Source organism: Salminus brasiliensis, chromosome 8 (genome assembly GCF_030463535.1).
Source record: "Salminus brasiliensis chromosome 8, fSalBra1.hap2, whole genome shotgun sequence".
Classification (NCBI taxonomy): Eukaryota; Metazoa; Chordata; class Actinopteri; order Characiformes; family Bryconidae; genus Salminus; species Salminus brasiliensis.
Genome location: NC_132885.1, coordinates 2,937,097 through 2,949,596, shown reverse-complemented (window position 1 = coordinate 2,949,596; position 12,500 = coordinate 2,937,097). Strand labels below are relative to the sequence as shown.

The 12,500-nt window shown below is 47.7% G+C and overlaps 1 protein-coding gene across 1 annotated transcript in view; it reads left to right on the top strand.

The window, feature by feature from the left end:
* The first annotated feature begins 9,262 nt into the window (after window positions 1-9,262).
* Window positions 9,263-12,500, top strand: part of LOC140560823 (actin-related protein 2/3 complex subunit 2-A-like) — a 23,009-nt gene continuing 19,771 nt past the window's right edge. Inside the window, exon 1 of the mRNA XM_072685392.1 lies at window positions 9,263-9,481. Within this exon, the coding sequence (XP_072541493.1) occupies window positions 9,408-9,481 (74 nt within the window). The 5' untranslated portion in view covers window positions 9,263-9,407. The remainder of the gene's footprint in view (window positions 9,482-12,500) is intronic.

Here is a 12,500-nt window from a genome sequence, read left to right as displayed (position 1 = left end):
ATGCTGTTTTCTTCTCTGTTTGTTGTTGTTTGTTTTTTCTTGTTTATTCTTGTCTTCATCCTTTTGGTTTCGTTTCAGGTCACTGGTGTTTTCTCTGGCTCGGGGTGTTTACCTTACTTCTTTAACTGCATTCAGAGGAGGGATACGGGGTTTGTGAAAAAACTGAAGTTAGAACCTTTCTCAACCAATCAGCTCGCGTGGCCAGAACTGTTGTAGACATATATAAATATACAATCCACATATAAATACATTAATAATAATAAAAGTATATACTGGGAAGTCAATAAAGCAAAAACACCCTTAACCTTGAATGGAAGTCAGTGTGAAGGAGCTTTTCTATTGGTCCATTCATCCAGGTCCATTTACACAGTGTACGGAAGCAGCTACAGGGTTCGAACCAGAGAGAAAACTAAAAACAAACAAAAATGGAGATACGTGGTTTTCAGTGAACAGGAATATGTACATATATCTCCTCATTTTTCATATTTTGACATAATGTGAGTCGGGCAATTGTTATTACACTATGCCAGAATTTTGGAATTCTATGATGAATGGACCAATAGACCCAGGGGGGTCTATTGCCACTATATTAGAAACCCCTACCTTGTGCTTCTTCCACTCACTGGCCACTTTATTAGAAACCCCTACCTTGTGCTTCTTCCACTCACTGGCCACTTTATTAGAAACCCCTACCCTGTGCTTCTTTCACTCACTGGCCACTTTATTAGAAACACCTACCTTGTGCTTCTTCCACTCACTGGCCACTTTATTAGAAACCCCTACCTTGAGCTTCTTCCACTCACTGGCCACTTTATTAGAAACACCCACCTTGAGCTTCTTCCACTCACTGGCCACTTTATTAGAAACACCCACCTTGTGCTTCTTCCACTCACTGGCCACTTTATTAGAAACCCCTACCTTGTGCTTCTTCCACTCACTGGCCACTTTATTAGAAACCCCTACCTTGAGCTTCTACCACTCACTGGCCACTTTATTAGAAACACCCACCTTGAGCTTCTTCCACTCACTGGCCACTTTATTAGAAACACCCACCTTGAGCTTCTTCCACTCACTGGCCACTTTATTAGAAACACCTACCTTGTGCCTCTTCCACTCACTGGCCACTTTATTAGAAACACCTACCGTGTGCTTCTTCCACTCACTGGCCACTTTATTAGAAACACCCACCTTGAGCTTCTTCCACTCACTGGCCACTTTATTAGAAACACTCACCTTGTGCTTCTTCCACTCACTGGCCACTTTATTAGAAACCCCTACCTTGTGCCTCTTCCACTCACTGGCCACTTTATTAGAAACCCCTACCTTGTGCTTCTTCCACTCACTGGCCACTTTATTAGAAACACCCACCTTGAGCTTCTTCCACTCACTGGCCACTTTATTAGAAACACCCACCTTGAGCTTCTTCCACTCACTGGCCACTTTATTAGAAACACCCACCTTGAGCTTCTTCCACTCACTGGCCACTTTATTAGAAACACCCACCTTGTGCCTCTTCCACTCACTGGCCACTTTATTAGAAACACCTACCTTGTGCTTCTTCCACTCACTGGCCACTTTATTAGAAACCCCTACCTTGTGCCTCTTCCACTCACTGGCCACTTTATTAGAAACCCCTACCTTGTGCTTCTTCCACTCACTGGCCACTTTATTAGAAACCCCTACCTTGTGCTTCTTCCACTCACTGGCCACTTTATTAGAAACCCCTACCTTGAGCTTCTTCCACTCACTGGCCACTTTATTAGAAACCCCTACCTTGTGCTTCTTCCACTCACTGGCCACTTTATTAGAAACCCCTACCTTGAGCTTCTTCCACTCACTGGCCACTTTATTAGAAACACCTACCTTGTGCTTCTTCCACTCACTGGCCACTTTATTAGAAACCCCTACCTTGTGCTTCTTCCACTCACTGGCCACTTTATTAGAAACACCTACCTTGTGCTTCTTCCACTCACTGGCCACTTTATTAGAAACCCCTACCTTGTGCTTCTTCCACTCACTGGCCACTTTACCGTTAACAGCATCATTAAGGGGAAAATGTCAAGGTGGAAGTGGTGTTTCACCATCAGCCGAGCGAACGCAGGGCCCGAGCACATGAGAACAGAAAAACAAAGAACCAGGGGCTTGCGTTTGGAAAACACCACTTACCACAATATTTAGAGCAAACAAGGAAATTGGGCAACACGTCTCTTCTGATGCTTCCTAAATTTCCTGAGAGCATCACTGATTCAGGTCACACTCAGAGCGAGAGAAGCAGGTCCTCTGCACCTCCATCACATTTTCAGCTTGAATTTAAAACATCCAGTGTGGGACCATCTGCTCTCAGGTGTGATATGACACCTGACACACCTGCAGTATTCGGTTGAACAGCAGGGGGCGTCCTCTGCCAGGCACTGATGCTCCTGTACAGACTCTGAATCCATAGGTTTACATTTAGAAACTGTTTATTTACAGCTGTGACTCACAAGCTTTCACTAGTCTGTTCTCAAATAGCTCTGTGAAGGCCTACACAAACACTGGCCACTTTATTAAAAACACCTACTTTGTGCTTCCACTCACTGGCCACTTTATTAGAAACCCCTACCTTGTGCTTCCACTCACTGGCCACTTTATTAGAAACACCTACCCTGTGCTTCTTCCACTCACTGGCCACTTTATTAGAAACCCCTACCTTGTGCTGCTTCCCTCAGTGGCCACTTTATTGGAAACACCTACCTTGTGCTTCCACTCACTGGCCACTTTATTAGAAACACCTACCCTGTGCTTCTTCCACTCACTGGCCACTTTATTAGAAACACCTACCCTGTGCTTCTTCCACTCACTGGCCACTTTATTGGAAACCTCTACCTTGTGCTTCTTCCACTCACTGGCCACTTTATTAGAAACCCCTACCTTGTGCTTCTTCCACTCACTGGCCACTTTATTAGAAACACCTACCCTGTGCTTCTTCCACTCACTGGCCACTTTATTAGAAACCCCTACCTTGTGCTTCTTCCACTCACTGGCCACTTTATTGGAAACCTCTACCTTGTGTCTCTTCCACTCACTGGCCACTTTATTGGAAACCTCTACCTTGTGCTTCTTCCACTCACTGGCCACTTTATTAGAAACCCCTACCTTGTGTCTCTTCCACTCACTGGCCACTTTATTAGAAACCCCTACCTTGTGTCTCTTCCACTCACTGGCCACTTTATTAGAAACCCCTACCTTGTGCTTCTTCCACTCACTGGCCACTTTATTAGAAACACCTACCTTGTGCTTCTTCCACTCACTGGCCACTTTATTAGAAACACCTCCCTTGTGCTTCTTCCACTCACTGGCCACTTTATTAGAAACACCTACCTTGTGCTTCTTCCACTCACTGGCCACTTTATTAGAAACATCTACCTTGTGCTTCTTCCACTCACTGGCCACTTTATTAGAAACACCTATCTTGTGCCTCTTCCACTCACTGGCCACTTTATTAGAAACACCTACCGTGTGCTTCTTCCACTCACTGGCCACTTTATTAGAAACACCTACCCTGTGCTTCTTCCACTCACTGGCCACTTTATTAGAAACCCCTACCTTGTGCTTCTTCCACTCACTGGCCACTTTATTGGAAACCTCTACCTTGTGTCTCTTCCACTCACTGGCCACTTTATTGGAAACCTCTACCTTGTGCTTCTTCCACTCACTGGCCACTTTATTAGAAACCCCTACCTTGTGTCTCTTCCACTCACTGGCCACTTTATTAGAAACCCCTACCTTGTGTCTCTTCCACTCACTGGCCACTTTATTAGAAACCCCTACCTTGTGCTTCTTCCACTCACTGGCCACTTTATTAGAAACACCTACCTTGTGCTTCTTCCACTCACTGGCCACTTTATTAGAAACACCTCCCTTGTGCTTCTTCCACTCACTGGCCACTTTATTAGAAACACCTACCTTGTGCTTCTTCCACTCACTGGCCACTTTATTAGAAACATCTACCTTGTGCTTCTTCCACTCACTGGCCACTTTATTAGAAACACCTATCTTGTGCCTCTTCCACTCACTGGCCACTTTATTAGAAACACCTACCGTGTGCTTCTTCCACTCACTGGCCACTTTATTAGAAACACCTATCTTGTGCTTCTTCCACTCACTGGCCACTTTATTAGAAACACCTATCTTGTGCTTCTTCCACTCACTGGCCACTTTATTAGAACCTTTATTAGAGAATTAAAGTGGCCACCGATTTCTGCCCTGAGAGACGTCGGAGAGCTTCAGACTCTTCAGTGTTTACTCGTCAGAATATACCCTGTAAACACTTTCCCTCTGAAGCGCGACCCCCCAGCTCTGCCCGGACAGGTGTGTACATGCCTCCTCTCCGAGAGAAAGGCACAGAGGAATGCTGTGGAGATCAACAGCAGACAAAAGGCCACTGTGAAATCATTGCATTACACAACAGCACGGAACCGCAGGGACTTACACTACCCTACATTAACCCTTACAGCGATAGTGGAACCCTAATACAGGTTCTATAAATGCCAAGACAGCCAAAACATTAAAACCACGCACAGGTGAAGTGAACAACACTGATGATCTGGGTCCAGTACCTCTGGTCAAGGGGTGGAACTTCATGCTAGGCAGCAAGTAAACAGTAGGTTCTTGGAGCCGATGAAGGTGTTGAAGCAAGCGTACGAATCGGTGACACCTTGAAAAGAACCAGGCTGTGAGGTTCTAGACAATGACTGGGTCAGAACATCTCCAAGACATTAGGCATCAGGTCTTGTGGGCTGTTCCTGGCATGCAGTGGTCAGTGGTACCTACCAAAAGTGCTCCAAGGAAGGACATGGGTGCCTAAGGCTCATGATGCTTACAGGACTTAAAGGATCTGCTGCTGACGTTAGTCTTGGTGCCAGACACCACAGCAGGACACCTTCAGAGGTATTGTGGAGGACATGCCTCGACAGGCCAGAGCACGAGGGGGGCCTACGCAATATTAGGCCGACGGTTTGAATTTTATGGCGGATTGTTGTTAGTCAGTCCAGGCTGGAATAGGGGTGGAAAGGCTTCTTCAGGGGTGTTGAAAGAGTAAGGAGCTTTGAGTGACAGGAGGCTGTGATTTCTGCAGATGGAAACATGCTGACATGGTGTGTAAAGAATTGCCTTATTGTTCAGACCATCCGTCAGTGTGACAGTGGAATCTGCAGGAAAGCAGACAGGGCCACTTCTGAATGAGGGGGCCTTCAGCAACATCCTGGAGGCCCCTTTCATAATGAGAGGACTGAGCCTTGGGCGTTTCTTCATATTGTGTTTACCTTAGCATGTGTTAACGTCACGGCAGATGCTGGCCGAGGCTGGCGGCTGGTGTGGTATCGGTGCTGAAGCTGTAGTAGCGATGCTGGCTGAGGCTGGCGGCTGGTGTGGTATCGGTGCTGAAGCTGTAGTGGCGATGCTGGCCGAGGCTGGCGGCTGGTGTGGTATCGGTGCTGAAGCTGTAGTAGCGATGCTGGCTGAGGCTGGCGGCTGGTGTGGTATCGGTGCTGAAGCTGTAGTAGCGATGCTGGCTGAGGCTGGCGGCTGGTGTGGTATCGGTGCTGAAGCTGTAGTAGCGATGCTGGCTGAGGCTGGCGCCTGGTGTGGTATCGGTGCTGAAGCTGTAGTGGCGATGCTGGCTGAGGCTGGTGGCTGGTGTGGTATCGGTGCTGAAGCTGTAGTGGCGATGCTGGCGGCTGGTGTGGTATTGGTGCTGAAGCTGTAGTAGCGATGCTGGCTGAGGCTGGCGGCTGGTGTGGTATCGGTGCTGAAGCTGTAGTGGCGATGCTGGCTGAGGCTGGTGGCTGGTGTGGTATCGGTGCTGAAGCTGTAGTGGCGATGCTGGCGGCTGGTGTGGTATTGGTGCTGAAGCTGTAGTAGCGATGCTGGCTGAGGCTGGCGGCTGGTGTGGTATCGGTGCTGAAGCTGTAGTGGCGATGCTGGCTGAGGCTGGTGGCTGGTGTGGTATCGGTGCTGAAGCTGTAGTGGCGATGCTGGCGGCTGGTGTGGTATTGGTGCTGAAGCTGTAGTAGCGATGCTGGCTGAGGCTGGCGGCTGGTGTGGTATCGGTGCTGAAGCTGTAGTAGCGATGCTGGCTGAGGCTGGCGGCTGGTGTGCTATCGGTGCTGAAGCTGTAGTGGCGATGCTGGCTGAGGCTGGTGGCTGGTGTGGTATCGGTGCTGAAGCTGTAGTAGCGATGCTGGCTGAGGCTGGCGGCTGGTGTGCTATCGGTGCTGAAGCTGTAGTGGCGATGCTGGCTGAGGCTGGCGGCTGGTGTGGTATCGGTGCTGAAGCTGTAGTGGCGATGCTGGCTGAGGCTGGTGGCTGGTGTGGTATCGATGCTAAAGCTGTAGTGGCGATGCTGGCTGAGGCTGGTGGCTGTTACGGTATCGGTAATGAGTTGACATGCTATCGCTACAGACGTTGACACACACCTACAGTCTTTTGCACCACAGAAGATGGCAAACAAGGCAAACAAGAGGCAGCATTGCAGCATTGCCTCCTCTAGGCCGGCCTGCTATACGGTGCAGCAAAAATTGCATACTCATACTTTACACCTGATCAGTTCATCTGTATTGATGATCGGGATTATATAAAAAAGTGTAAACAGACCTATGAAGTCATATAATAATCACTCAAACCACTTCAGGAGGTGAATCTGATCAGGATACACTGGTAGAAAGCCCTACTAAATAACACAAAATGAGCAGGTGTCCCAATACTTTTGCCCATATATTGCTGCTGTTGCTAGTGTATGTTTTCACATAGGTGTGATGGAATAGCTGGAATCAGCATGACTTCAGCTTGTCCCGTGAAGTCATCAAGCAGATCCCACTGCTTGGGTAGTTTGGGAGGGCCTCAGTTTGGGAGGTGGGTCGGATCGGAGCTACAGTACAACTCTGCAGGAGTTAAGCTGGTTAAAGCTGTAGCCTGTGGTATGAGGGGGTTTGGCTGAAAAACACTGTGTTCTGTCTCCGCTAGCAGCAGTGATTCTTCCCACGCTGATCACCAAACCGAGCGTAAAGCTGCACCACCCAGAAGCCCAGGGCTACATCAGCCTCAGCAAACCAGAGGGCTGGGTTCTGAGTAGCAGGCATCATCTCAGGCATCTTCTTAGCTACTACTAAGGTTATGTAACTGCCGATCACAACTGTCGGCTGAGGAGGTTGGGTATGAACCCCCACATACTCAGGACGTATCACCAGCGGAAAGCTCAGCGCACCATCGTTGTTCAGCTGCTATACCTTCTGGATTTCTACACCAGCTGCGGTCTGAGGAAGTCACGGAGGATTATCGAGGACTCCACCCACCCAAGCCACTGCCTGTTCTCACAGCTGCCCGGTGGCAGGGGGTGCAGAAGCTTGAAGACCAGAACCAGTCGGTTCAGAGACAGCTTCTATCCTTGAGCATTTAGGCTGCAGCACAGTGGACCGGTCCAGAGTCCACAAGCTATCATAGCACCTCCACCCCACACAAACACACTCTGCACCCTGCACTTGCTACTGGAACACAGCACCCACAAAGACCCCCCCCCCCCACACACACACACACACACACACACACACACTACACCTGAATTCACACCCATGTATAGTGTGTGTATGGTGTATAATGTGTGTACAATGTGTGTATAGTGGGTGTATAATGTATAATAATATAATAAATCTGTCCCCTCAGTTTGATAACCCCTATTAAACTGAGGGACGGGTTTATAAAACTGAGGGGACGTACTATTAAACTGAGGACAATTTAATAGTATGTCCCCTGAGTTTGATAAACCCGCCCCCTCAGTTTTATAACCCGCCCCCTCAGTTTGATAAACCCGTCCCTCAGTTTGATAGAATGTCCCCTCAGTTTAATAGAATGTCCCCTCAGTTTTATAACCCGCCCCCTCAGTTTAATAACCCATATTAAACTGAGGGAACGGGTTTATCAAACTGAGGGGACGTACTATTAAACTGAGGACAATTTAATAGCATGTCCCCTCTGTTTGATAACCTGTCCCCTCAGTTTTATAAACCTGTTCCCTCAGTTTGATAACCCATATAAAACTGAGGACAATTTAATAGTATGTCCCCTCCGTTTGATACCCTGTCCCCTCAGTTTGATGAAATGCCTCTCAGTTTAATGGAATGTCCCCTCAGCCTGATAACTCGTCCCCTCAGTTTGATAAACCCATCCCCTCAGTTTGATATCCTGTCCCCTCAGTTTGATATCCTGTCCCCTCAGTTTGATATCCTGTCCCCTCAGTTTTATAAACCCATCCCCTCAGTTTGATATCCTGTCCCCTCAGTTTGATATCCTGTCCCCTCAGTTTGATATCCTGTCCCCTCAGTTTTATAAACCCATCCCCTCAGTTTGATAAACCCGTCCCCTCAGTTTGATATCCTGTCCCCTCAGTTTGATATCCTGTCCCCTCAGTTTGATAACCTGTCCCCTCAGTTTTATAAACCTGTCCCCTCAGTTTGATAAACCCGTCCCCTCAGTTTGATATCCTGTCCCCTCAGTTTGATAACCTGTCCCCTCAGTTTTATAAACCTGTCCCCTCAGTTTGATAACCTGTCCCCTCAGTTTGATATCCTGTCCCCTCAGTTTGATAACCTGTCCCCTCAGTTTTATAAACCCGTCCCCTCAGTTTGATAACCTGTCCCCTCAGTTTGATATCCTGTCCCCTCAGTTTGATAACCTGTCCCCTCAGTTTTATAAACCTGTCCCCTCAGTTTGATAACCTGTCCCCTCAGTTTGATATCCTGTCCCCTCAGTTTGATAACCTGTCCCCTCAGTTTTATAAACCCGTCCCCTCAGTTTGATATCCTGTCCCCTCAGTTTGATATCCTGTCCCCTCAGTTTAATAACTTGTGAAGCAATCCTGCTGTCACACAGCACGTAACGAGGAGGCCGAAATCATTCACCACCATCAAAGGCGCTATATATTGATGTGGATTTCCACATGTAGGGGACAGTGAATAAGGCACAGCGCAAGTTTATTTCAGTGAAATTAATTCAGGACGTTCCTCAAAGCTGGATATCCAAATATAATACAGTCTAAAGACCATCGAGGAACCTTCATTCAAATGGGCTTTGTAGGAAACCTGATTTCATACTGATTAAACCCCAAAGGTTTATTGGAGTTCTTGGAGAGGCCCCTAGGTTCTTGGAGTACCTAAAGGGTCTCCCAGTGGCCCTGAGCTGATCACCAGCCTAACCTGTGGTGTGTTTAGCGCAGGCAGCAGCTCGGGCAGCCCTGAGTTCTGCGGGGCTTGGAGCTCAATGCGGAAGCGCTGAGAGCAGACTGGGGGCTGTTCCAGCTTTTAGGAGATAAAACTAATATTTTAAACACTTTTAAAAGGTTTTAAACAGCATTAAACCATCTAAACCCGGCCACCATGATTCTGCTGGAGATAAACAACCGGATCATTGAGGAAACGCTGACGCTGAAATTCGAGAGCGCGGCCAGCGGGTGAGCTTAGAGAAATAAGGCTATTAGCACTGGCTAACCTTCATATTCACATTTGCATGCGTTTATCATCTGTTTATTAGGATTTATAATGCTCTACATGCGTTTACATTGAAATGTGTGTGTAGCTACAGTGGCCGCTGTGCTGCACTGGGACCGGGTTGTGTTGCATGTTTGTGTCTGAATAAGCCCGGATTCCGCTCCGGAAGGACCTGTGCATCAGTAAGGATGGAGGTGAAGTACAGTAGACTGTTATAACTAAGACTGGAGACGTTTCCTTACAAACTAGGGTGGATTTAGCTAGCCTGTTTCCGAATTGTGTAGTCCACCTTAAATGGGGCATCCGCTGCATGAACGAAACCGAGGCTCCAGCGCGCAACAGCTGTAAATTTAAGGTGGACTGGAGAATTCCAAAGGGAGGGAACTCAGCCTCGTTAGACAGAGCATCACTGTGGGGTGTGGCTGTCTGACTGACTGCCTGTCTGTCTTTCTGTCTGTCTGTCTGTTTTTCTGCCTGTCTGTTTTTCTGACTGTCTTTCTGTCTGTCTGTCTGTTTTTCTGTCTGTCTGTCTGTCTGTCTGTTTTTCTGCCTGTCTGTTTTTCTGTCTGTCTGTCTTTCTGTCTGTCTGTCTGTCTGTCTGTTTTTCTGTCTGTCTGTCTTTCTGTCTGTCTGTCTGTTTTTCTGCCTGTCTGTTTTTCTGTCTGTCTGTCTGTCTGTTTTTCTGTCTGTCTGTCTTTCTGTCTGCCTGTCTGTGTTTCTGCCTGTCTGTCTTTCTGTCTGTCTGTCTGTCTTTCTGTCTGTCTGTTTTTCTGTCTGTCTGTCTTTCTGTCTGCATTTCTTTTGTCTGTCTGTCTGTTTTTCTGTCTTTCTGTCTGTCTGACTGACTGCCTGTCTGTCTTTCTGTCTGTCTTTCTGCCTGTCTGTCTGCATTTCTTTTGTCTGTCTGTCTGTCTGTCTGCCTGTCTGTCTGTTTTTCTGTCTGTCTTTCTGCCTGTCTGTCTGCATTTCTTTTGTCTGTCTGTCTGTTTTTGAGCACAAATTTTAATCAGATTTTTAGTCTTTATTAATCATATGTCTTAACATATGCTACAGACTCTGAAGTATCAAGGTAGAAATATAATATTTGGACGCCCCTCAGCTTGATAACTCGTCCCCTCAGCTTAACAACCTGTTCCCTCAATTTAATAGAACAACCCCTCGGTTCGATAGTGCGTCCCCTCGGTTCGATAGTGCGTCCCCTCGGTTAGAAAATCCGTCTTATCGGTTCAATAGAGCGTCCCCTCAGTTCAATAGAACGTCCCCTCAGCTCGATAACTCGTCCCCTCAGCTCGATAGAGCGTCCCCTCAGCTCGATAGAGCGTCCCCTCAGCTCGATAAAGCGTCCCCTCAGTTCAATAGAACGTCCCCTCAGCTTGATAAAGCGTCCTCCCGGTTCAATAGAGCGTCCCCTCAGCTCGATAACTCGTCCTCCCAGTTCAATAGAGCGTCCCCTCAGCTCGATAACTCGTCCCCTCAGCTCGATAACTCGTCCCCTCAGCTCGATAACTCGTCCCCTCAGCTCGATAACTCGTCCCCTCGGTTTTACAGAACGTCCCCTCAGCTTGATAAAGCGTCCTCTCGGTTCAATAGAGCGTCCCCTCAGCTCGATAGAACGTCCTCTCAGCTCGATAGAGCGTCCCCTCAGCTCGATAGAACGTCCCCTCAGCTCGATAGAACGTCCCCTCAGCTCGATAGAGCGTCCCCTCAGTTCAATAGAGCGTCCCCTCAGCTCGATAGAGCGTCCCCTCAGCTCGATAGAACGTCCCCTCAGCTCGATAACTCGTCCCCTTGATTTTACAAAACGTCCCCTCAGCTTGATAACTCGTCCCCTCGGTTTGATAACTCGTCCCCTCGGTTTTACAGAACGTCCCCTCGGTTTTACAGAACGTCCCCTCAGTTCGATAACTCGTCCCCTCAGCTTGATAACTCGTCCCCTCGGTTTTACAGAACGTCCCCTCGGTTTGATAAAACCGTCCCCTCAGTTTAGAGGCGCTCCATTAATTAAATGAAGGTAACAGCTTAATAAAATTGAGGGCAGGGTTAGTGTTTGGGCTGGGCGATATTAATAAACATATCATATCACGATATTTAAAGAACACATTTATCAACCCATTATTTATCACGATACGTATAATCACAGTCTAAAAACATCAGATTCAGACTCTTCTAAACTACTGTTCAGATCCAGATTTCTACTCCACATCTGCTGCTCTTCATCTAACGAACCCTTCAGTCTAATCACACTGTTAGTGCTAATAAACACTGATCAGCTGCAGGTTTCATTACTAACAGTCTCCTCCATATGCTTAGAAAAGCCCTGAAAATGTCTTCTGGTTCTCAGCGCTGAGGGCAGGGCTGTAGGTGTAGACGCTGACTGCTTGCAGCACAGAGTTGTCCTCTCCTTATAAGGCTGGGCTTCACGGCTTTGCTCGGATTGTCTGATCCCGCCCAGCAGCTTCAGACTTCCGCCATCCACCCAGAAGCACTGAACCAGCCTGCTCGCAGTGCGGAGGCCAGCACACAGCTTTGGGGGGTAGATTGTACCTTGTAGGCGTGCCGTGCACCTTCCTGTTTGCCTTGGCTGGGTTTTTACCGTGGGTTATGTGTAATTAGCCCGGGCACTGTGGATTATATTAGTGATTGAGGAGCACAGCAGTGGGTTTAATCAGGCGAATATTAAAAACTCAGGCATTTCTAGAAGAAATGAGCCGAGTGGGAGAATTTAACGGGGAATTCCACCTGTTTTTCAGCATTCCTGCATAATTCAGGGTTCGAGATGCCTTATTATGGGCATTTTATTTACTGTCCAGCCCCAGCAGTGAGCCTATGCATGTCTTTGTGTACACTGAGCTCTATATGGGATGTTGATGATGGTAAAATAGTGGCGGATTAAAATAAAATAAAAAAAAAAGGACTATTTTGCTGCTCGACACCTTTCATGTATCCCTCCAGCCTGAGTGGCTTGTAAAATTACAGTTTACA